The sequence below is a fragment of the Diceros bicornis genome, chromosome 28, assembly GCF_020826845.1.
Source record: "Diceros bicornis minor isolate mBicDic1 chromosome 28, mDicBic1.mat.cur, whole genome shotgun sequence".
Classification (NCBI taxonomy): Eukaryota; Metazoa; Chordata; class Mammalia; order Perissodactyla; family Rhinocerotidae; genus Diceros; species Diceros bicornis.
In genome coordinates, this window is record NC_080767.1 from 16,551,894 (window position 1) to 16,577,866 (window position 25,973).

At 36.4% G+C, this 25,973-nt stretch overlaps 1 protein-coding gene across 1 annotated transcript in view; it reads left to right on the forward strand.

Annotated features, from left to right (window-relative positions):
• The window catches only part of RAD23B (RAD23 homolog B, nucleotide excision repair protein), a 43,078-nt gene that overhangs the window by 10,788 nt on the left and 6,317 nt on the right, over positions 1 to 25,973 (forward strand). The window contains exons 2-9 of the mRNA XM_058523722.1: positions 4,074 to 4,155; positions 5,547 to 5,626; positions 8,957 to 9,225; positions 13,696 to 13,751; positions 18,824 to 18,951; positions 21,678 to 21,810; positions 23,583 to 23,710; positions 24,422 to 24,592. Of these exons, the coding sequence (XP_058379705.1) occupies positions 4,074 to 4,155; positions 5,547 to 5,626; positions 8,957 to 9,225; positions 13,696 to 13,751; positions 18,824 to 18,951; positions 21,678 to 21,810; positions 23,583 to 23,710; positions 24,422 to 24,592 (1,047 nt within the window). The remainder of the gene's footprint in view (positions 1 to 4,073; positions 4,156 to 5,546; positions 5,627 to 8,956; positions 9,226 to 13,695; positions 13,752 to 18,823; positions 18,952 to 21,677; positions 21,811 to 23,582; positions 23,711 to 24,421; positions 24,593 to 25,973) is intronic.

Here is a 25,973-nt window from a genome sequence, read left to right on the forward strand (position 1 = left end):
TGAGTATTTTTTTTTTTTTAGAGTTCACAATTTCATAAGAAAGAAGTATTTGGCTTGGAAAAAAGTTTGATTTCTTGAGTGTTACTGTACTTTATCTCGAGTTGAGTTGGATGTTGACCTCCTGTTCTTTATCTAGGGGGAAATAAGCAACAAAAGGAAAGTTTAGTCCCTGCTTCTTGTTTATTAGCCTCGGATATGATAGCCCTGGTTATTTACCAGGACTGTAGTGCTCAGTTTAGATCCGTCCTGTTGAGATGACTTATTGGAATGGGAAGGCTGGCACGAGGCTCAACAGTTAGAGGAGTTGTGACTACATCCATTGCCAGTCATGACCTTCCCAAAAGAAACCATCTGCAGGGTTGCTGCCTCTTGTTTCTTTGCAGTATCCAGAAAGAAGGCCTTTCTTTATAAGCTGTTTTAAAGTATGTTCAATTTGGTTGGAGAAGGGAAGATTTAGACAAACTAGTCTAGAAGGGATCCTTTAGCAAATACATTATGGTTGAAGTACCTATGGGACATCCAGTGAAGGTGTCCAGTAGAGAGTTGGGTATGCATTACTGAAGGTCAGGAGAGAGCTGGGGTAGAGGTACAGATGACATCTGGATGGTTATTAAAACTACGAGTAGGTGAGATGGATTATCCTGGAAGTTTATGTAGAAGAAAAGGCAGCCTTGGGCATAACTCTGACTAACATTTAAAGGGCTGGCCCAGGAAGAGGATTTCACAAAGGTGTGAGCAGAGAAATAGGAGGAAAGCCAGAAAAGTGTGGCCATATGGAAGCCAAAGGAAGACAGTGTGAAAAGGAGAGACAGTCAGTACTGTTAAATGTGACAGAGAGAGGTCAAATAAGATAGGGAAGGACTAAGAAGTGTCTGATATGATATTGCTGAATTCAATGATACTGGTAAGAGCCATCTTACTGGAATTGTGGGAGTTGGCACTACTGGAGAAAATAAGCAGCAAAATGTGAATAAAGTCCATGCTTCCATTTATAAGTGCTGTATTGCACTCTTGAGAAAATAGATGTGAGGTTACAAGTAAGTGAAGACAATGTGTAGTTAATTTTTGGAAAAATGCTTGAGACTAAGGGGAAGAGAATGTAACTGGCAGGAGACAAGGGATTGTGAAGTTTTTTGTTTTAAGATGATAGAGAATTGGGCCTGTTTAAGTGTGAATGGAAATGAACTGGCCTAAACTTTTAAATATATATATATTTTGTGCTGGAATTAAAAATATGGTTTCTATTAGACAGAAACTATATATATGTCAATTAAATCTGTCTTAATTGCCTTGCTCATTCTGACCTGTCAAGGAATGAGATTCCTGCTTGTTTCTTTTATCTTTTGGTTCATATATTTATTTTGTTTAATTCTTTTTCTCTTCACATATTTCTGTGCTATATTAATTTACTCATTCAGCAAGTGGTAATTGAGTACCCCTCTGTGCTAAACCACTATGTACTGTTCTGAGAACTGAATTCACTCAGAGTGACACATGCGGTCTGTAATTCATTTGTGATTTTTTCGCCAAGTAATCACAGTTGCAAATATTGCATCTCTTCGCCATCTCTAAACAAAAAACTGCAAAAGGAAATTTGTCATTCACCACAGAGGTCTCTAACCGCGCTCTGCTACCACTCAGTCGACTTCGGGCAAGTCATTTAGCATGTAAGATAGCAGTTCTCAAACTTTGTTCTCAAGGCTAAAAATTATTGAGGACTCCAAAATAACTTTTGTCTCTGTGCTTGTATTTATTGATATTTACCATACTAGAAATTAAAACTCAGAAATTTTTTAAATGTTCATTTAAAATAATAAACCCATTAAATGTTATAATCAATATATTTTGGTGTGAAAAATTATTTTCCAAAACAACAACAAAAAGCAGTGAGAAGATCGACATTGTTTTACTTGTTTTTCAAATCTCTTTAATATTTGGCTTAATAGAAAACACCTGGATTCTCATCTGCTTCTGCATTCAGCCTTTTGTGATTTCACGTGCTCTGTATCCTTTGGAAAACTCAACTGTATAGTTGTGAGAAAATGAGAGTGGAAAAAGACAAATAATGTGTTTTGATCTTGCAGACAACCTGGTAGGGCTCCCTGGACCACACACACCTTGAGAATCTCTGTGCTAATAGCTATATACGGGTTTAACTAGATGGTCTTTAAAGGTTACTTTAGCGCAGAAATTTAGGTAGTATCTTTTATTTCCCACTCTTATAAGGTACTAACTGAACGTATAGGTAAAATCAGAACTGTCATAAATGTTGTTTAAAGCAGGGACGAACCGTAGAGTTGTTAAAGTTGTGGACTTCTTGTACTATTTTGTTTTGAACCACACTAACATAGTTTACCATCTGATGAAGCAGCAGTATACTAAATTGGATAAAGGCATGGAATTCATATCCTCAGTTTACTGACGTTGAGATCAGATTTTCTGAGTGCTTTTTTAAAAAGTTGTCACTTTGTTAGTCTTACTTTCGAAATTCAGAGCAGCAGAAAATAGTGGGTTGAGATTTTTGTAATGGCTTTCCACTTGGAGGAACATCAAAATAGCAGTGATGCTACTGACCTATTTCAGGAAGTTCAGTGTAGAAAGGGTGATTTATGTGGATGGTATTTGCAAAATACCCTGTTCTAAAGCTTGGAGTCACAAGAGCTGGTTTTAGGTTTCAGCTACTACTTAGTAGCAATGGGATGTGGGGAAGAAATTTAACCTCTTTATTTCTGTTGCCTCATCTACAAAATTGAGTAGATGGTACTCTCATTTGTCCCCGAGTTTTGAGGACTATGTGAAATTGTGTATGTTAATGTACTTGAAGCTGTATAAACGTTACTATCTCTTTTTATTTGGAAGAATATGCCATCACTTTTTAATTGTGCAAAAGAACCCTCTCTTTGTATGCCTTTCTGTCAGACAGGTTTTCACGGAGCTTTTCATAAAACTCAGAACTACTTAGACAATTTTCAGAAGTATCCTAGGAAATGGAATTTTCCCCCTTGATTCTTGTACCTTTAAAGTAATGAAACTAGTTCCATTATGTCTGCTTGCCTTTTTTACTCATATGCCACCCTACTTTCTGATCAGTTTCAGAAATTGATTAGACTTCGTTTCTAACTTCATGATGAGCCCATTGTCACATAATTTTAGTAATTGAAGAGACCATAGAGATCATCTATTTCAGTCCCTCTTACTTTACAGATGAGACTGATGCTAAAGATAAGCCGAGCCACTTCTTTAAGATCATTTAAGTAGTACAGTGGCTCTCAGCCTTGGCTGAACTTTGGAACCACCTGTAAAGCTTTTAAAAAATAGTGGTGTCCAGGCCCCACCTTCAGAAATTATGTTTTAATTGGTCTTTATAAAGCCCCCCCCCCCGTGATTATAATGAAACATTAGACACACTTTTAAAGTGAATCATTTTAACATTCACATTTAACATTCACATTTAACTTTCATTATTGTAGATGAGACCGTTTTATTTCTTAGACCTTTTAGATTAAAGAGGTTTACTTTCTTTGTGGGAAATAAACCCATAGGGCCGGCCCCGTGGCTTAGCAGTTAAGTGCACGCACTCTGCTGCTGGCGGCCCGGGTTCGGATCCCAGGCGCGCACCGACACACTGCTTCTCCGGCCATGCTGAGGCCACGTCCCACGTACAGCAACTAGAAGGTTGTGCAGCTATGACATACAACTATCTACTGGGGCTTTGGGGGAAAAATAAATAAAAAAAAAAAGAAAGAAGCCCATAAACTTTATAATGAGAATCAGAACTTTTTGATGTGAAGCCTTTATTTTGAATAGATTTACCAAGTCAGTTGGTAAAGTTTTTTTTAATCTATGTATATTTAACATATGGTGGTAAAACAAAGTTTATACCTATCATACCTAATAATATAGGTTAAATAATGAGTCTTTTGATAATAACGTTGGAAAGACATGATCTTTAAGTTTTTGGAAGCATCAATAATTAAAATATATAAAATTTTATCTTGCATCATTTATTTAGATTCTGGATTGTCATTTGTTGTTTACACTTTTTCAAAAAAAAATCTGTATTTTTCCTATAGGTGAAAGCACTGAAGGAGAAGATTGAGTCTGAAAAGGGGAAAGATGCCTTTCCTGTAGCAGGTCAAAAATTAATTTATGCAGGTATGAATTAAATACTGAAATTAGTATGCCATTTTCTTGCTTGCAGTGACATTCTTTTAGTTTTAGAAATTACCATCTTACAAATTGTAGTGTATACAAATTGATGCTGTCAGAAACATGGTTGTACAGATAAAAGCAGTGAATGAGCAGTTATTTGAATATATTAATATTCAATCTTCTCTTTAAATAAAATACCAAAATTGACTGAAGAATACAGAAAACCTTATATGTCAAAAGACACTATAAATAAGTGACAGGAAAAGATTAATATTCAGATTATATAAAAAGCTCTTAGAAATTAGTAAGGAAGAATGACCCAATTAAAAAACCAACTAAGGATATGAATAGGAAATTGCGAATTTAGCTAGCTTTGCTAGTAACCAGCAAAATGTATGTTAAAATAGACTTGATTTGCGAATTTTGTGGGGAAAATTCTTTTCTTTGTTCTTCAAAAGAAACACTCAATGCTGTCATTGTAGATGACAGTAAGGTGGGTCTTGGATTGCCCGTGGTTTCTTGTGACTTCCTAGATAGAGATTTTGTAGTATTTTCTAAAGTGAGATGGTTTAGAGGAAACGCTAGCCCCATGATCAGGAATCAGAAGCCTAAAGAGGCAGACATAAAACTAGAATTTCTGGTTCCTAGTCTTGGCCTGTTTACTCATTTCTATGCAGAGTGGCTACTCTATTCCTGGCTTAATGCTTGCAGCTTTTGATTCAATAACTTTTTAAAAATGGAAAACTAAATTCAAGGGAAAGGAAACCTGACGGAATCCTGACCTAACACTTGACCTTCAGCATGATCAAAACCTTGTGTACTCCTTTGTACTTAACTCCGTTCTGTACCATCTTGCCTTTTGTTGTGTACCAAGTCATTTTCTGAAGGACTTTTGATTATGAGTGTCTCACTTTCATAGCATTGGAACAATCCTGTTCCAGAAATATCTGTTTTGCCAGATATTCAGTATTTGTGGGAGCAGAAAGTTTGTTATGTTCTCCTTCTTCTCATCAGAAAGATTATGGATTATTCCCCAGGGGGATCCCTGGGCAGTTGCAATATTGAAATTTGTCTTCATGATCTCCCCTTTCTCAAGACCTAGTTAATGTTTCCTTACCCAGCAAGTCTTTTTATTAGTAGTAATAATTTTTAAGAATTACTTGCGATATCTATATACAATATATATGTTTGATATCTTAGTCAAATGCTTATGCTTTTTTAACTAATCATGTTTCCATTTACATTTGTCTTTATCTTGGCTGATTGGTTAATGTTTTTCTTTGGGGAAAGTATTGATTGATAGAATTGCCATTGGTGATTGTTTTAACTTCAGTTATGTATTAGGCAAAGGTTACTCTGCCTTAAATAACGTGTTTTTTCTCTTAATGAATTAGGCAAAATCCTCAATGATGATACTGCTCTAAAAGAATATAAAATTGATGAGAAAAACTTTGTGGTGGTTATGGTGACAAAAGTAAGTTTCAGCCTCATTCTGTATATTTTGATGTCTGCAGGTCTTTTAAAAAATAATGACCCAAAGTGCAGCCTTTACGCTTTTCAGTGAACACAGTTTTTGCAGATCCATAATGGCATGCACTTAACTGTTATTAAAGGTTTTAACAGTTTTCCTTGGGTCAACCATAAAGTTAATAGTTTTATACATTTGTAGTTTGAACATAAAAATTAAAACAATTTTATATAAATGTTGAAAATTGTGTTAGGTTTTGCTGGAGTAGTAAAATCACTAATTATGGAATTATTAGAAAATGTGATTCTTAGAAATTGAATAAATGTTTCTTATTTTGTAGTTTTTAATAAGGCTGCCTTAAAGGGACTTGCTGAATTATGTACAAGACCTGACAAACTCCTTAAGGCAGAAAAGACATGTAGATTCATAATTGCAGTGCTATTCCTTAGTTAATGTGATAAATTTTTCAGAAACTAAGAACAGGAAAGGACAGCTAAAGAAATGATGGAATGATTATTGTGAAGAAGTTTTTAACAGAAGTAATATTTGGAACAATTTATAAAAGTCAAAGTTTTTCTCTAAAGCAGAGAATGAATATGGGTTCTTTCAGAGATTTCGTTTTATTTATATACTTGTTTAAAGATATATAAGCAGTGGAGAGTTAAGACAAATAGAGAAGTGGTGGTACTCAACATAAATTTTTAGGATTGAATTGTTATAATCTGAGAAGAACAGTGTTACTTGTAGCTCTAGAAATAAGTTTTTTTTTTTTTGTGAGGAGATCAGCCCTGTGGTAACATCTGCCAATCCTCCTCCTCTATTTTTTTTTTTTTTTTTTTTTTTTTTGCTGAGGAAGACTGGCCCTGGGCTAACATCCGTGCCTATCTTCCTCCACTTTATATGGGACACCACCACAGCATGGCTTGCCAAGCAGTGCATCAGTGCACACCTGGGATCCAAACTGGCGAACCCCGGGCCGCTGCAGTAGAGCGCGCACACTTAACCACTTGCGCCACCGGGCCGGCCCTAGAAATAAGTTAATTGAAACCAGTGTATCAGAGACCAAAAGTAGAATAAATGTGGGGGTTTTTTTTAAGTTGCAAAATAATTGATATATGCAGTAGAAAATAGTGAAACAAATAAATTTTAATTACTGTGTACTTTTGTACTGAGAAATAAAAAGCAGCTAAACAGTTTACATGTGTTGGACTTAAAAAATTTTAATCCATTAAAAGCCATATTGATTCTGCTATATTTAAGCACTTATTAAATGTTAAGCTTTAAATACAGAGGAACAGCATCATATAAGGAAACTTTGTCTCATCTAGTTTTTTTTCCATCTAGTTTTTTTTAAATTGTGATAAAATATACGTAACACAAAATTTACCAGTTTAACCATTTTTAAGTATACTGTTGAGTGGCATTAAGTACATTCACGTAATGCAACCATCACCACCATTAATCTCCAGAACTTTTTTAATCTTCTCAGACTGAAACTCTGTACCCATTAAACAGTAACTCCCCATTTTCCCTTCTTCCTAGCCCCTGGCAACCACCATTCTACTTTCTGTCTATGAATTTGACCACTCAGGGTACCTCATATCAGTGGAATCAAACAGTATTTGTCCTTTTGTGACTGGCATATTTCCTTTAGTGTACTGTCTTCAAGGGTCACCCATGTTGTAGCATGTGCCAGAATTTTTGTCCTTTTCAGGGCTGAATAATATTCCATTATCTAATTTTATCATACATAGTACATAGTGGAAAATATGGTAGCCATACATTTGGATATGCATTTGTTTGTGGTCTTATTTCCTTTAGTACTATAGTAACTTTGACTGTTGAGAACATAACTAAGAATTAAGCAGGATAGGTCTCAGAATAGGTGCATGCATTTGAAGAATAGCTACTTGGAGCTAAGCCTATTCTTATTTTACATAGGATCCTAATAATATTCGTGGTTTTATTTTTAAGTGGATAGTAGAGGCCACCTGTTAGAAGGGGAAGAAAACTGCTACAGTTAGGCATTAGGGAAGCAATGAGAAATTACCTTATTATAAAGAAGAGACAAGAAAAAGCTGTTAAGATCACAAGTAAGCAGAAAAACGTCAAGAAGCAGATGGGTTTGGTACCATTTAGAATGAGGCTTAACTAGCTTTTTGTGACAACAGAGACCTTGAGGGCATGGTCGTTAGGATATTATATTGATCACAGATAATCTTAAGGGAAATATTAAAGGTGTACAATGCATCTGAATTACATTTTTATCCAGATTGGAATTTTAAAACATTAATAATTTGCGGAGTATCATATTGGCAGTTAAGAAAGTTATAGAGCTAAATATAAGACTTGAAATAGAGAGAGAAGAGAGAGAATGCTGCTAGTGTTTTTAAAGCCCCTCCCCTTACCTTGCACTAGCCACTTCTTTTCCACTGCACTCTGTACTAGCTCAAATCAAACAAGACAGAAGTTGGCTCACTGCTTTTACAGTTTGTTGATATATACTCGGGGCAAATTATGTTGAATTTTAATCCCATCTTCCATCAAAAGTTACCTTTTGTTCTTAGAAAAGTTATGAGCTAAACAGGTAGTGAGTATTGATAAGCCTTATGAGAAGAATAAAACTCATATAATATGAATTTTACAGGTATGTAATTGCTTTTTGCTCTGTGGGAACCTCTTTGGCTCTGCTTCTAGTTCAGAAAATGCTAAGCATGTAGTCATAACTTTATTTTGCCTTTATTTGTAACTATATGTTTAACTATATATACATCTCAAAATGTTAAGTCAACCTCTTTGTACTTATACCTATTAGTTTGTATTCAATATTGGGATTTTCCTCCCATCTCTAAAATACTACAGAATATCTGGCATACTCATTAATCATACTTCTATTTATATTTCCATTATAAGAAAGTTATTTTGGTAATACTTTTAAATGACAATGAATAAAATTATAGCCAAAGAGTTTAAATTATAAATTTAGGGGGGGGGGTTATGTGTTTCTTTTTCTGGATACGCATTCTGTATATTTTTAAATATTGGCTTCTTTTGGTTTTTTTTCATATTAACTCGATGTGAAGACTGAAACTGTTGCGTAAAGCTAATAGAGGTTGATAGTTAAGATAATATGTCTGCTTTCGTCAGCTTTGAAAGAGTTACAGTGATTCAGATTGCTAATATTGATCATTTGTCACTTTACAAAATTGTTTTCAAGCTACAGGTTTGTATGTTATGTTTCTTTGTAGCATCATGTAATAATACAGTCTAATTAGAGATCGGGTAATAATGTAGTATTTTATAATAATTCATTATTTTGCTTTTTAATGTGTTCAGCCCAAAGCAGTGACAACACCAGCACCAGCTACAACTCAGCAATCAAATCCTGCCACCACTACCACAGTTAGTTCCTCTACAGCACCAGCTGTGGCTCAGGCCCCAACCCCCGCCCCTGCCCTGGCTCCCACTCCCACGCCTGCGTCCATCACTCCAGTATCCACGACAGCATCTTCTGAACCTGCACCTCCTAGTGCAACAAAACAAGAGAAACCTGCAGAAAAGCCAGCAGAAACACCAGTGGCTACTAGCCCAACATCAACTGACAGGTAAGAACTGAATTCTAGGAAATTGTATCTCCAAATATGTTTATAACAAGAACTTCATGCATGTATTTATTTTGATTATTGTTTTGATCAAACTAACTTTTTATCTACTATGTTAAATTTTTTCTAAACTTTGAACTCTGGCTTGTGTCTGTTTCAATTTCCATAATCCAGATTTGTAGACTCTGCATTTTTTTCCCCCAGAGGGAAAGGAAAGAAAGTCAAAGTTGTTATTCATTTTGTGTACAAAAGTCATGAAATACAAATGACCAAAAATAAAAAGAATTGTAAAATAACTTGACATTATAATTTGACATATAAATAATGTGACATTGCCCCCCAATCATTATTTATATTTGATCTGTATTCTTTCTGATCATTGTCATATATATCATAAACATCCTTCCATGTCAGTAAATATTTTCATTTGCTGCATAGCATTGTGTTTGGGTCTGTCATTTGTTAGCTCTTAACCTTAGAAAAGTAATTAACATCTTTGGGTTTTTTCCTCGTCTGTAAAATGTGGATGACAATAGGACCTCCTGTGTCATAGAGTTGTTATAAGGCTTAAATGAAATAATGAGTGTAAAAGATGTGAAATAGCACGTGGCACACAATAAGTGCAGAGTAAGTATCAGCTATTACGGATATTTCACCTACCACCTTTTGTTGAACATGTGAATTGTTTCAGTTTTTCACTGTTTTATCTATATCTTTGTGAACTTGCATAGAAATTTAAGCTTTTGCCTGTGTAGATCTTCAAAGATTTCTTTCCCCGATGATAAATAAAATAACCAAAGCAAATGCTTCAATTCTCTTGGCTGGAAATCGTACAAGGTAATTTCTCTTTTATCTGAGAGCACAAGTTATATTATGTCCAGTGGGCACTGCCACTGGAGCTGTTTGTATTTTGTGACTTCAGTTGCAACTCCAGACCTCAGTGGGAGTAGTTAAGAGTCCTTGGAATCAGTGGAATCAGACACATGGAAACCTACGCAGCAATTGATGCTGCTTACTGACATGGAAGGATGTTTGTAATAAATACAACATGGATCAGAAAGAATGTCGTCATGATCATCCTTCATTTTAGTATTTTGCCTTTAAGTGCGGTTTCTGTGTCTGACCCAGTCAGCCGTGTTTGGAAGGATTTGAGTCACCTGGTTCATGGCTCACTCGGGGCCTCTTTCCAAGGAATTGATGCCCTAAGAAGAGAGCATAGGCTCAGTTAATAAAATATTTTCCCCATGCCTGCCTGCTACACTTTACTTTAGGCATTCTGAGACACCATTGCCTAGCTTGATCCTTCTCTCATGTATAGCTAGAAATGCCTTCAACACTGTTACCTAGTAGGAGACAACCCAGAGTCAGGTTAAGCTATTACATCAGAAGGCTGTTGGTCAATCCTTTGTATAGAGGGGAACTTACAAATTTAACAAATTGGTTTCCCAAAGCATTTAAACGTCGTAAACTTAATTAAATAAATCTTGAGTCAGTGCAGTATATCTTATTTTCTTAAATGCTTTAAGCTTCTTAAAAAGCTCATAGTGAGAATTTCAGAATTGATCGATATATTTTAATGTGCTAATGTCAATTCAGATTTATTTATTATCTGTTTTTATTTCTTCCTGGGGGTACAGTGTTATTTACCTAGTCTCAAGAGTCCAGATTACCTTTTCAGACCTATAGAGTTTGCGTAAATGAGTTGATGGTCAGTGATCCAGAAGAGCAGACGCCAGAGTTGCTTACTTAGTTGGGCTTTGTATGCCAACTATATACTCTTATTTCCCAAAATTATATACCTCAAAGAAGGGTAACACAGGAAAGGAAGGATGTGAGAATCTCAGAAAACAAACTACTTAAGTATGCCTTAGTCCCTTCATCTGTGCTTTAAAACATTTAGTGTCCTGTAAAGCATAAAACAGTGAGATAGTTATCAGGAGATGTGCTGGTATGAATTTGAGGAGTGGCAGAAACTTTGTCGATCACCACTGGCCTGATATTTCATTATTAGGGATTTGTTTCTTTAGGACATTATTGTTTTTTAAAAACCACTTATTAAAATGCAAATTCTACTTATTGATATCTACCTTAGAGAAACTGCACTTGTGCACAAGGACTGTATTGTTTGTAATTGAGGACGAATTGGAATCAACCTAAATATCCATTAGTGGGGGAATGACTTGACCTGTGGTTTATTCATATAAGAGAACAATGCTGCTCAGAGTGTAGTAGTCAGCAGGCAGTACCAGCATCACTGGAAGTTAGTTTGAAATGAATTCTTAGGCTCCACCCTAGACCTCTAAATCAGAATTATCTGGGGGTGGATCCCAGAAATCTGTATTTTAACAAGCTCTCCTGGTGAATTCTTGGGCTTCCTAAAGTTTGAGAAGCCCTGATAACCAATACTGCAGGCCAGTTAAAGTATGTAGATATATGCATATTAAACTAATGTGGTTTCAAGGCTTTGTTATTGAGTGAAAAAAGCAAATGACAAAACAATATAGGCAATAACTATAAACTAAACAACATGGTATATTTTCTGTCGGTATATATTAACGTGTAGAAAACCAGTAGCAGAAGGACAACACACTGATAAGTGGTTTCCTCTGCAGATGGGGAGGGGAGAAGTGGTGAGGCAGAATCAAGATTGGAGAATGGTGATTAAACGATACCTCAGTCTTATCTGTAATGTTTAAAAAGAAATTTTAAAACAATGTGCAAAAATAGCACAAATTGTTCTGTAAAAGAACAGTAATGAAGGAGACTGGTCCTACTGGATAGTAAAATATATTATACATGGTAATGATTACAACAATTTAATATAACTCTTACTAGAAAGATTGCTCAGTGAAATAGACAATAGTCTAGAAACAGACCAGAATTCATACAGGGACTTAATATAAGATAAAGATGTAATTTCAGACCGCTGTGGGAAAAATCCTGTTGAAATGAATGCCTATCAATCTGGAGGGAAAAAAGAGGGATCACTTACTTAGGCCCATGAAAATAAATTCTAAATAGATAAAGATTTAATGTAAAAGTGAAGCTATAAACCAGAGGAGAATGTGGGAAAATAAAAATAATCTTAACCAAAAAAGTCATAAAAGGAAACAATTGATAAATTTGACTGTAGAAAGAATTTTTTAAGGTTGGAAACCAAACTAAATATTCCTTAATAAGAGCTTGATTTGGTCAATTAAATGGAACACTGTGCATCTATGGGAAAAAATTGAGGCGGTTGTGGCTGTGCTGACGTGGAATAATTGTTAAATAGAACACACACTAAAGCAAGACACAAGTTGTTATATAGAAACCGGCAGTAGTGGTGTCTCTGGCTAGGGGTTTTGGGCAGGAGACTTAGTTTTCCTATATATAGTGGGTTTTTTTGTATGTTTTGTCATCTACACGTTAGTTTCACTATGAAGTTAATGATGTTACTTTAAAAAATATACCAACAGATTGTTTTAATCATAGTCATAGTGGGTGTCACGATGCCAGGCACTGCACCACCAGCAGTAACCCTACCCACAACTCTTTGGGATATGTGGATATTATTGTTGACCTCGTGCTGATGAAGAAACTGAGGCTGAGAAAGTAATTTATGAATCCAAACTTAGATAGTTCCCTTGTTCTTTCTATGCTACAGGGTTTTCTCAGAACTGGTCTGCTGTGTTTTGTTTTTAATTTGGGGCAGGAGTATAAGTGCGTGTTGTGTGTGTGTTTTAATCTCAACTACTAACTGCTACCTTTACCACTTTTGTAAACTTCGTTTTATTTTTCTTTGGCGTACTCTTCATGGTCTTTCATAATCTTGTTTTTGTCTACTTTGTTTTCCAGACTCATCTTCTGCAATTCCCCAACAGAAACTTACTCCTTTTAAACTGGTTTACTTTGGGTTACAACTTGGATTTATACCACCTCTGCGTTTTTTGCTTATGCTATGTGTTCCTTGACTTGAATGCCACCTTCTTTCAGCTTCTGTGTTGAAAACTTACCTATAAGATCTAATTGAAATTCCACTATGTAAAGACTTCCTGGGCCTTTCCAGCCTCATGCGGTTTCTGCATGTACCATCTATCATGTCTGCTTTTGATATTTCTTCTACTGTGACGTGACTTGTAGATTATTTAAATTCTCCTGTGGATTCTTTCCTCGAAATAGTTGTGTATTGTCCTTTTTGTATTCCTTAAGTAGTAAGCTCTCTGTAAGGATGTTATTTTATATCTTTGGACGTTTAAAATGATGGATTTTCAGAATAGAATGAGTATTAAGATTGAAATTTCTTCCCAAGCCATACTTCCCAAGCTTATGGATAAAGCTTTTGGGGTTTAATCTAGAAGACTGTTTAAACACTGTAGCCAAACTTACAGTTAATTAAAATCGAAGACTCTTTACAAATTGGGACAGTTAACTCAACTTTAATGTAAATTTTACATACTTTCTGATATATGATTTTCTAAAAACCTTTTACAGTACATCAGGAGATGCTTCTCGGTCAAACCTTTTTGAAGATGCAACAAGTGCACTTGGTAAGTATCTACGTTGTAAATAACCTTATACGATAGGGGAGAGGTTTAAACTTCGTTTTTCTGGATCACCAAAATGTGTTCATTTCATGATTGCTTATAATCAGGCTGCTAATGATTTAATTATTCAATTAATTATTCAATTAATGTTGCTAAAGACTTTGTAAATTAATGTTTATATATTGACTCCTTTAAATTGTGCTGTTAGAATTAAGCATACTCCTTTCCTTAAAGCAAATAATTTTCCATTATCCAAATGTGAATTTTAAATAAGGTCTTAACAAAGTTTGATCTGTTTACAGATTTATTACGAAGTGTCTTTAAAATGAGTATAAAATGTTACTAAATCTGTCTCACACTTGATCTTTATTCACCTCCAGCTTTTATTCCAACTTATAGCCCTATAGGTTCCCATCTACATCTTCACATCTTGTCGCTTCTATGAAAGTACTTGTAGTGAAGATGCCTTTTTATCCCACCTCTTTAATTTACCTATTGAATTATGTCTTTCCATCTCCCCTTCACAGCTAATCTGTCAAAATCATTTTGTTTCTTTCCCCGTTTTCCCATTATAACACCTATGGGGGCTGGCCCGGTGGCGCAAGCGGTTAAGTGCACGCGCTCCGCTGCGGTGGCCTGGGGTTCGCCGGTTTGGATCCCGGGCACGCACCGACGCACCACTTGTCAAGCCATGCTGTGGCAGCTCCCATATAAAGTGGAGGAAGATGGGCATGGATGTTAGCCCAGGGCCAACAAAAAAAAAAGAGGAAGATTTGCAGATGTTAGCTCAGGGCCGATCTTCCTCACCCAAAAAAAAAACAACTGTAGTATGGTTCCTGCTGTGCCTGCTAATTAATAGGTCTTTTGGCTGGCAACCCCATTCCTGCCCTTTGGTACTCTTATATATTATTGGAAATGGTAGGTAGGTGGGTAGAAGACTGGGAAGAGCAGCTTCAGTGGAGTACAGGCGTCTGGATTCCTGCTTAGCAGCTGCAGCAGTAGCACCTCATTAAGATCTGAGGTCAGCCCTCTGCCCTAGTTGGACTTGAACTCCACGATGCCCTCATTGCCATGGGAAATGGCATACTGGTTGCCTATAGCATTTAGGGCCAATATGGTTCCAGCTGACACTTGCCCCTGATGCCACTGAAGGCTCTGGCTGTCGCCAGTGCTGCTTCATTCAGTTGGAGTGCATTGCCGCTGCCGCGCAGGAGCCCAGGAGACCACAGCTCTAGCTGCTGCGGCTACACCGAAGCCTCAGATACTGATATCTTAACCTTTACATCTTGTATCTCCTAGAGCAGCCATTCTCAACCTTATGATCTCAAGATCCATTGACTCTTTACTCTTTAATTTCCCCAGCCTTGATGTTGAGACCCTGCTTCTTTAAACTTTCCTTTCTTGGCTCTGTGACACTACTCTTTTCTTGATCTGTACCTCTGACTATTCCTTCTCAGGCTTTCGTGTTAATTCTTTCTATTTTACCTTGCCCTTAAATATATGAGTTTTCTGTGGTTCTCCTCAAGGCTGTAGTTCAAAGTTCAAACTATACGAATGGCAGATACCACCCATATACTATAAGGATTCCCAAAATTATAACTTCTTCAAAACTGCCAACTGTAAAATCTACAACCTCCATGAACTCCTTAGGTTCCAGATTGATTCATCTTTTATTCCCCCATCTGATACTTCTCCTTTGTTCCCTTCCTTGTTTGCATCATCATCTACCTTCTGCCAAAACATTGGCATCATTCTTGACCCAGTGAGCCCAGGAGTCCTATTGGTCCTCCTTCGTGAAGTCTGTGGAATATTTCTTTCCACTGCCACTTAATCGCCTTAGTTCATGTGCTTACCTCACTGGTGCTCTTGCATTATTCTCTTCTAACTGGTCTGTTCCCTGCCAGAGTGGAATTTCTAAAAGGAAAATCTGATGAGGTCATTGTTAGTTCCTTTCATAGCTCCTTGTGACCTGGAAGATAAGTCCAAAGTCACTCTTAAGATATATATAAGGTTTCTAATCACTACTTTTTTAGCCTCATTAGCTCTGTCTCACGTTATCCATTGTCTCTAGTTTTCCTGTAAGTCATTTACTCTTGTACTTTTAAGCTCTAAAAAGTATCAAGCTACTTATAGACATTTCTTTTTGAGTTTCTATAACTGGATTAATTAGGAAGCATGATTTTAGGAGGCATAGCATAATGATTAGGTGTGGGGGCTGTGGAGTCTGACAGCCTGTGTTTGTGTCTCTGCACCATGACTCACCAGACATTGATACTGTGATCAAATTGTTAATCTCTCTAAGCCTCAGCCTCATCATTTTAAAGGGAGAGGAATATAAACATTTTTCATAGAATTATTGTGGGAATTAAATGAGAGACACCACATTAAAATAGTGTGGTTCTGATACTCCACAGCTCTTAATTTTGTTTATATTGATGCTAATTTCTGTATCTGGGAACTAGATTACTGAAAGTGTATTGCTACTTGAATGGCTTTATGCTAGAATTATATCAGTGGGTAATTAAGAAAATAAAATTATATTAACAGGTAAGAAAAAGACATTACTTTAAATGAGATCAAATGCCAGATTTGCTCAGTGGTATTTAGTTTTTAAAGCTATACTTTCATAGCTATTAAGTACCTTTATTGAAAATTCTACAGAAAAAATCCTTCAAGTGATATTGTCACCTATGTGTCAGAGAAATGGTGAAGCAGAATGACATGGTTCTTTGCACAGTTGAACCTTGCATTCAAGTGGGGGAAAGAAAAAAGAGTGAAACAAAATAAATTGCAAGTCATAATAAATTATATTGAGAAAACTAATGGCTTCCATAAAGAAAAACAGAAGCCTTCTTATACTTAGGATGGTTAGGCAGTAGCTGTCTTGAGACTGTAACGTTTCAATTGAGAACTGGAGCATGTAAACAAATTGACCATCAAAAAAGCCTGGGGTCTAAAGGTTCCAGGGCAGGAGACGGTATCGCTTGTGAAGTAAACTGGAGAATATCAGTGTGGTTGGAGTGTGGTGTGTAGAGGATTGTTGAGGGTTGGGATCCTGAAATGAGATGAGGTTTTCTTTTTTAAAAGCCTTTGCAACTGGCTGAAGAATGGATTGTAGGCTTGGGGGCAGAAGAGGAAGCAGAGTGTGATCCAGATCAGAGATTATTGTGGGCTGGTCTTGATTGAAGGTGGTGGAGAAAGAAGGAACTAGATAGGTTTGGGAGACAGGGCCTACTAGATATGCTGGTAGATTAGTTGTGGAAGGAGAGGAGAGGGAATTGAAATCACTGAGGTTTCTGATTCAAGCACTTGGATGGATAGAGGTTTATTGAAATGGAGAAGGCAGATAATGATGGGACACATTTGAGGGGAAAATCTTTAGATATCCAAAGTCACATAATGATATTGGTTGAAGAGTGAGTGGAATGTGAGGAAGTGGACACAGCGTGTGCATACAACTATGGCTGTGAAGGAAAGAGAGCAGATGGACCAGTTTCTGAAAGAAGAATTGTGATGCAGTCAAGGGAGGCATGTTTTTGTTGTTAGGATGACATACCAGGACATACTTAACTGCTGATCGGGATAATTAAATGGAGAGGGAAGGGTGGGAGATGGACACCAGAGAGGAGCACCAAAGAGTCCAATTCTTTGAGGACACAAGAAAGGGAATGGTACCCAGAAGATAAGTGGAAGAAAAAATGGCTTTACTAGGGTAGAGATAAGTTTAGTGGGAGAGAGTTTGGCTTTCTTTCAATTAGTATGTTTCTTGTCTGACATTTCTATGAAGAGCAAGTTAGGTCTTCAGCTGAGAGAGTTGGAGAGAGTGTGTGGAAAGTAACTTCCTGGGATAATAGTGCTTGGCACATTGTTCCAGCTTTGTATGGTATGTGAAATTCTAACTTTTCTAGCTTCTATCCTTCTTTCCCCCACTGTTTTGATAATAAAAGTTGTCAAAGGAAAATTGAACTTGTTACAGGAAAGTTGATTGCTTGAAATGTTGCTCCTACTTATTTTCAAAAATCAGTTCATCTGTCTCTTCTTCCAAGTTGCCTTCCTTGACCTGCTAATTCTGTCCTGTATTTGTGCGCTACATTTGTACATGATATTTCTGTTGAACTTAATTAAACATACTCTATTAGTTTTATATTGCCACTGTCATAAGTTACCACAAACTTAGTGGTATAAAACAATATAAATTTATTATCTTAAAGTACTGTAGGTTAGAAGTCTGACATAGGGCTCACTGAACTAAAATCAGGGAACTAAATCATTGGGCTAACATCAGGGCTGCGTTCCTTTCTCTAGGCTCTAGGAGAGAATTGTTTCCTTGTCCTTTCCAGCTTATAGAGGCTGTTCGCATTCCTTGGCTCATAGCCCCTTCCTCCGTGGTCAGAGGCACCAGCATGGAGTCTCTGACCCTGCTTTCGTATTCTTTTCCTTACATCTGTTTCTCTGACCCTCATCTATTTCCCTCCTACTTTTGAGGACCCTTGTAGTCAGCTGATTAGCAACCTTAATTTCCTTTTGCCTTGTAACCTAAAATATTTATAGGTTCCAGGGATTGGAGGCGGGCATTATTCTACCTACCACATATATATTGTAGTTTATACTGTTATTTATCGGGTTTTTTTGTTTGTTTGTTTGTTTTTTGTGAGGAAGGTCAGCCCTGAGCTAACATCCATGCTAATCCTCCTCTTTTTGATGAGGAAGACCGGTTCTGAGCTAACATCTATTGCCAATCCTCCTCCTTTTTTTTTCCCCCCAAAGCCCCAGTAGATAGTTGTATGTCATAGTTGCACATCCTTCTAGTTGCCATATGTGGGATGCGGCCTCAGCATGGCCGGAGAAGCGATACGTCGGTGCGTGCCCGGGATCCGAACCCGGGCCACCAGTAGCGGAGCGCGCGCACTTAACCGCTAAGCCACCGGGCCGGCCCTATTTATCGTTTTATTCCTAGAACTGTCGCGCCTGAAGCATTGTATACATATATACACTCAAGAAATGTGTGGAGAATGTTTGTTCATTAAAGGTTTCCTTTCTTTCCCCTCTTCCTGCCCCCATACACCTTTTTTTAGTGACAGGTCAGTCTTATGAGAATATGGTAACAGAGATCATGTCAATGGGCTATGAACGAGAGCAAGTAATTGCAGCCCTGAGAGCCAGTTTCAACAACCCTGACAGAGCAGTGGAGTATCTTTTAATGGTGAGAAGCATATTTTACTTTCTTCATTCTAGTTGTTTAAGACCAAAATCTCAAGGAAACAAAGATTTTTAAAGGAACAGTAACAATTCACAGGAAAATAATATATGCTAGATTTATATTTCTTAGTATGTTAACATTTTGTGTTGATAAAATGTAACCTCTTCTAAAAGATTTTTGATACATGAGTTTTAGTTAGAAAACAGCATGGCTAAATGAGTTGTAAAATTGGCTTCCCACTTGTAGTAGTACCTTCTATCCCAGTTATGTCTTCTTCAGGGTATGACAGACGTGTGTTGGAGGGGGGGGATCGATTTTTAATCTAATCTAATCCAACATTTTAGTAGCTTTTTTGACTGCCACCGTAATCCTGAATGTACTATTTAGAGCAAAAGTTTCAAGTTGGAAGCCAAATAAAATTTGGCTTGTACTGTGTAAATTTTTATAATTAGTTGCTAACTTTTAAAAATTGGGAGATTTCACTTAAAAATTCCAATATCTGGTTGATCTGGACAACTTGAATACCAGATTTTCCCAAGAGTTTAGGAAAAATTTTAGATCATAGACTCTTGAATTTACTATCTTCCCATCCATTTCCTGTTACCTGACATAGTAGCATGCATTTAATTTAATGTGCGTTGTTACTTGCCTGGTTCCATTGGCATTTGAATTGTTAGCTTGTTTATAGTCAGTCATTAGCAGTTGAGGGAATTTTGAATGTTATCGTTTTTTACTAGTATAAAGGTTTTTCAGAAATAGGATGTTGTGGGCATGGACTGAAACCCTTGATATTTTATGCCAAAGAATGTTCATTTTACAGATATGGCATAGGCTAAAGTAATAGCCTAGAATTTTGGAGTGACGTTGGATTAACTTTTTTTTAATCTTAACGTTTTGTTCTGTAATTGTCTTTGGTGTTTTGGAGTATTATCAAAGTCTGAATTGCCCTAAACATCATCTTAGGAATCCACGATCCTAACTCTGGGGAATACAGTCCAGTTTAACCCGTTGCTTTGTTTCCAGCTTGTACCTCTGTTAGAAACTCCTTTTCACATAGTAATTTCAATAACTGTGTTCTGCCTTTGCCAGTTATTCGCCTACTCATTTGCATGCGAGATTCACAAAATCTTTTTTTAGCATATCATTTTATCTTGTGAATTCTCTTTTCCGTTATCCTCTTGAGAAGAGTATTCAAATGCTGGCCTTTCATTTATTTATCAGTTTGTTTGGAGTCGAGAAATCATTGGATTGATAATTGTCGTGGATCTATTTGTGGTTACCTCTTCATCCCCCTTCCCCAAAAAAACAGCCCATATTCTATAAAAGTACTGCCTTTTCTTGTATAGAATGCCTTTAATTTATACCTGATTTGGAATTCTGCATAAATTTAATGGTATCAGATATTCTAATAGATTTGAAATTTTGAGGTATAAAAAAATGAATCACTGTTTTCAAAGTTGCTAACTCTTGTTTAGCCTCAAATACAAAAGAATAGATGAGAGATAAGTTCATAAAACAGTTTAAAGTGTTTTTAATGTATTTACTGTTTGTTTCATAGACTGAGGAAAAGGGGGGGATTACCTTTAAGTGTTACTAGTTTTTGAGACCTCTATGTAAGTGAGGGTGAATGAATGGAAAGGAAAAATATTGATCTAAAAAAAAATCTAAATTGTGTAAGAATTCGAGGTAGATCTGTAGCAGTGATGATGAACTTTTTAGTTTAACAAACCTGTTTGAGAATTTGATGGAGGCTTTGGACCCTCAATTTGTATATAATTTGTCAGCACTTAACAGAGCCTCATCTAAGGGTTTGAATTGGTGGACTCACTCAAAAACATTTGTTTCCAGTGCCTGTAGTGACAGTTCCTGTAGGCAACCATTACCTGCTATTCCTTACCCTTCATTTTTTATATGTTTATGACTTTGGCTTCTGATTTATTGGGAAATGGAAGCATATACCATCTCTTATTCAAATGTAATATTTCCTTCTTCATTCTCCTCCTTCCAAACCTATGAGGATTTCATAAGACATTAGTAAAAGTTGTGGAGAAGTCTTATAAATCATTTGCATCAAAGTAGAGTGTTGAAAGTCTTAGTGCAGTGTTAAGTTACGGTAACTTCAGAAGATAAAACACTACAAACTTAGAAAAAGCGTCACCTAAACATTTAATTATTTAAGGTTCTTTTATACCTATTTACTTTAGTAGATTTTGAATAATCAGTTTTAATTTTTTTTATGTGATCCTTTCTGGATGACACCTTCTCAGGACCTTGGAGCAATAGAGGAGATCCTCCTTTTCTTGGCTGCTGTCTTCACCTGCTCTAGCTATTTAAATGTAATAAAATTAAAAGTGAATTAAAATTTTAGTTTCTTAGTAATGTTAGCCACATTTCAAGTTCTCAGTAGCTACCTGTGGCTCTAATGGGTCATTTATTGGACAGTGCAGATATAGAACATTTCCATCATCATGGGAAGTTCTGTTGGACAGTACTGCCTTATAGCAGTACGGGTTCTTCTACACCACGCTCAGGCCATTTCTAGTCTAATTTGAATATATGCAGCTTTTAGATGTGTCCTGTTCCTTTACTTTTAATTGAAGCAGACATATGTTTGATGCTTTTGGAAATTAGACAAGGATATTAAGTAGATGAATACATCTTTTGCTGTGTATAATATTTATTATATTTTAAAATATAGGATATTTTAAAGCTTGGAAATTGTGTTATAGGGAATCCCCGGAGATAGAGAAAGTCAGGCTGTGGTTGACCCCCCTCCAGCAGCTAGTACTGGGGCTCCTCAGTCTTCAGTGGCTGCAGCTGCAGCAACCACGACAGCAACGACTACAACAACAAGTTCTGGAGGTAAAGTGGAATCTTTTGGATGGGGAGGAAGTCGCCTTGAACTTTTAATGTAAAATAATTTATTCTGAAATACTTTTGAGGTAAGATTCATTCCCTAAGCATTTGGATAACTCTTAAAACAAGTTATCTGTTTATTAATGTTAGAGAAGGGCCCAAAAGAAATTCTAAGTAGATATAAAAGATATCCTTGCCTATATTAAACGTCATTGCTGCAGTTTTGGCCAAGGATCTATTCAGTTCAGCTTATTCTAAGAAAGAGATGCTTCCCAGTTTGCATTTAGTGTTACCTTCTGAAGCCATTCAGAATGGTTAGCTCACCTTGTCTCTTTCTCTCTCTGTAAATGTCATAAAGTGTCTATAATTTCAAAGCCTGTAGGATCTTGGTGGTTATTATACAACTGAGGAAATAAAACGCTGAGAGGTTTAAAATCTTGTATCTAGAGATGAAATCAAAGCTTGAATTCAGATGTCTTTACTGGCCAGAGCCCACATTTCATTGCCTAAGGTTTGACTACAGAGCAAAGCCTGGAGCCTGTGGTAGGCCCAGGAATTATTTAGTGTTCTCCTTCATTCTTCTGTATATTGATAAAGTAATTCGAACTGTTAATTTTGAAGAGGCCATTCTTTGATGCATTTCCTAGCTCTAATTATAGCAGCCAGCTCTGGTTGGTAACAATCCCTAAGCACTTTGTGGACAGTCTCCCAGAGGACAGGCTTTTCATTTCTTGAGATTGATCATGGGAATGGAAAGAGGAGGCCACAGCTTTGTTTCAGATTTGGGGTGCTGTCTCCTGCAGCAGCACTTATTGGGTAGAAGTTTTATAAGTCTTATTTTCTTCGTCTGTAAAACTGGTGTTACACCAAGAAGGATAAATACCTGTGTTATGTGGTCATTTTAATTTGAATGATTGTCTTGAATAATTTAGGAAGTGACAACATACATCTAAAAAATTCTCATTACTCATTAGTAACCTCAAAAACAATTCTTTTATATGCAATTTTTCGTTTTCTGTAGCATAACCAGACAAGTACCACCACCCTAAAAAGACCCAAGTTCTATGTCTTACACCTTATTTGCCGTTATTAATATTTAATATTGTAAAGAGATCGTGGAGTAGAGAGCTGTAAGTATATTAGTACTACATTATCTTGCAGCTTATTTATCTCAAGTTTATAGATTACAAATTTTTGAAACTTAATGGTAATAACCAGAAGTCTTCTAATTGTAATTCAATTTGTACTAATAAAACTCCGTCTGATTTACAAACCTGAACTCTTACCTTTTAAGTATTAAATATCTTTCACTTACTTGGTTTAGAATTTCCTAGGAATTCAAGCTCAGATTGTTTTCTTTGAGGGTTGTGGTTGTATTATAAAGTAAGTGGGTTTTTATTTTTGTTAGTCCTGGTCTGTATTTTGCTTAGAAACTTTTGAGCAACAGGAGCAACTTCTAAAACCTTTTATTTTGATGGAGTGCATCAGGACACAAGTTCTTAGTATTATTTGACAATATTGAGTACACAGAGCAATTGTAGGGAAACATTCTTAGTCTTCTGCACTCTCTACCTTTGCTAATAGGAATACTTTCTGCGGTGTAAGACTGTCTAGTTGGTGCGGTTTGAAGATTTTGTCACTTTACTTCATTTTAGATACATCTAAGAACTCAAATCATATGTTTTACTTGCCAGTATTTGCTGTCTAAATTATGATTGAACCCGCTATTTGTAAATTTAATTGCTACTTTTGTTTAAAAATGTTTGTGTGTATTTTAGGACATCCCCTTGAATTTTTACGGAATCAGCCTCAGTTTCAACAGATGAGACAAATTATTCAGCAGAATCCTTCCCTGCTTCCAGCGTTGCTACAACAGATAGGTCGGGAAAATCCTCAGTTACTTCAGGTGACTCTTTAATCAGTGTTAACCTCAAAAGCGGGTTTAGAGTGTATCACATTTTGAACAAGTCCATGAGCACCTCCTTCCGCTCCACCAACTCTATAAAAGTGTTCTTCTAAACTACATTCAGTACAACATGCTTTAGATAGATGTACTAAAAAAGAGTTGGGGTTGGAGGTTGGGTTAAGTTGGTCAAATAATAAGTTTGGGAAACACTTTATTAAAGAATCTGAGAAACTCTTTAGCAGAGAAACTGTTTAACTTTTTAAATCTGTTTTCCCAAGCTTATTACTAATGGAGCACTGCCTCTTAGAAAACATACCCATGGGCTTATTTAATGCTCAGGTCACAAAATATTGGAGTTTTGTACAGCGTTCTACTGCCTACTAGTGTGGAAGATAATATATAACTTCTGTGTCTTCTTATAGTCCCCAAGTAGTTTTTTAACATTGATTTTTTTTTGGAGTGGAACGTTTATGAAAGAGAATTTGAATTCTCTTAATTCTCCACTGTCTACCTAGCTCAAAAGTACTGAAGTTTCTTTAATAATTTACAAGAAATCACATCCTTCCAAAGACTATATAATCCAGAATCATTCTGAAATATTGCAGTTGCAAAGTTACAGCTTTTTCTCTCTTCTTTGTATTTAGAATTCTTATTTTCTGAAGCTAACTTTATATCAATGTATTTTTTTCTCTGTCCTTCAAATCTCTGCAGCAAATTAGCCAACACCAGGAGCATTTTATTCAGATGTTAAATGAACCAGTTCAAGAAGCTGGTGGTCAAGGAGGAGGGGGTGGAGGTGGCAGTGGAGGAATTGCAGAAGCGGGAAGCGGTCATATGAACTACATTCAAGTAACGCCTCAGGAAAAAGAAGCTATAGAAAGGGTGAGTTTAAAGTAGAGTAAAAATTCAGTTAGTCACACTGACCACATTTCAGATGCTCAGTGGTCACATGGGGCATGTGGCTACTGCACTGGATAGCACACATGCAGAGTATTTCCATCACGGGAGATAGTTCTATTGGACAGAGCCAAATGGACCATTGCCCTAAGGATTGCAGTGAAGACAGTCTCTTCTCAGCCCTGCTCTCGCGTCTTGAGCTTTGTGAAGCCAAGGGACTAGCAGTGAATACCAGTCTAGCCTGAAATAGTTGTTAAATATATTAAGAAACTGAAAATTTCATTGATGTTTTAAAATTCAAGGAGAAAAAAATGATCCTAAAGTGTATGCCCCATTGAAGATTATCCATTTTTTAATTTATATTTTAAATTTTACTTCACTGCTTAGTCACTAAAATGTGAAATAGATATATGTATGAATTATATAAAAAATACGTGCAGTGAACATCAGAACCCGGTATCCTGATTCTTTGTCCGCCCTTGCCAGGTCGACCAATGCAGGTTGTGGCATTGCAGTAACTTAGTTTTTATGGTACTGTGACTAGTCGTTCATTTCTCTCTGGGCCCCATTGTTAACATTTGTAAATAGGGAATCAGTACTTGCCTTGTGTTAGCTTACGGAATGTTTGGAGATGGAAATCAGGTAAAGCGCATTTTAACTTAATACTTAGACAATCATCTGGACAGTAATATGTCCTTGTTTATGATAGAAACACATCAAGTGTTTAAGATTTATAATTATATATTTCTTAAAAGATACTTTATATATCATGCTGATATTTTTCACCCTTAAATTGTAAAGTGAGTAAATGACACTTGCCTCAATTGTTCTAGAGCAGCTGTTTTTCTTTTGAGGTTAGAGTTATCAGTTCTTGATTTATGTGTTGGGAGAAATTTTTTTCTTTTGTTGCTCTGGCTTTTGGTTTCATACTAAGAGAACATAGCCTAATCCAAGGTCAAAGAGTTTATAGCTCTTAGTACATTTAGGTCTGTGATCCATTTTGAGTTACTTTTTGTTTATGGTGTGAGGTGTAGGAGTCCAGCTTCGTTCCTTTACACGTGGATGTGCAGTTGCCCGAGTACCATTTATTAAAAAGACTACTCTTTCCCTATTAAATTGTTTTGGCATCCTTGTTGAAAATCAGTTGGCTGTAAATATGAGGGTTTATTGCTGGGCTCTCAGTTCTGTTCCATTGATCTATGTGTTTATCCTTATGCTAATACCTCACTGTCTTGATTACTGTGGCTTTGTAGTATGTTTTGAAATCGAGAAGCGTGAGCCCTTCAATTTTGTTCTTTCTCAAGATTGTTTTGGCTTTTCTGGATCCCTTGCATTTTCGTGTCAATTTTAGGATCAGCTTGTCCAA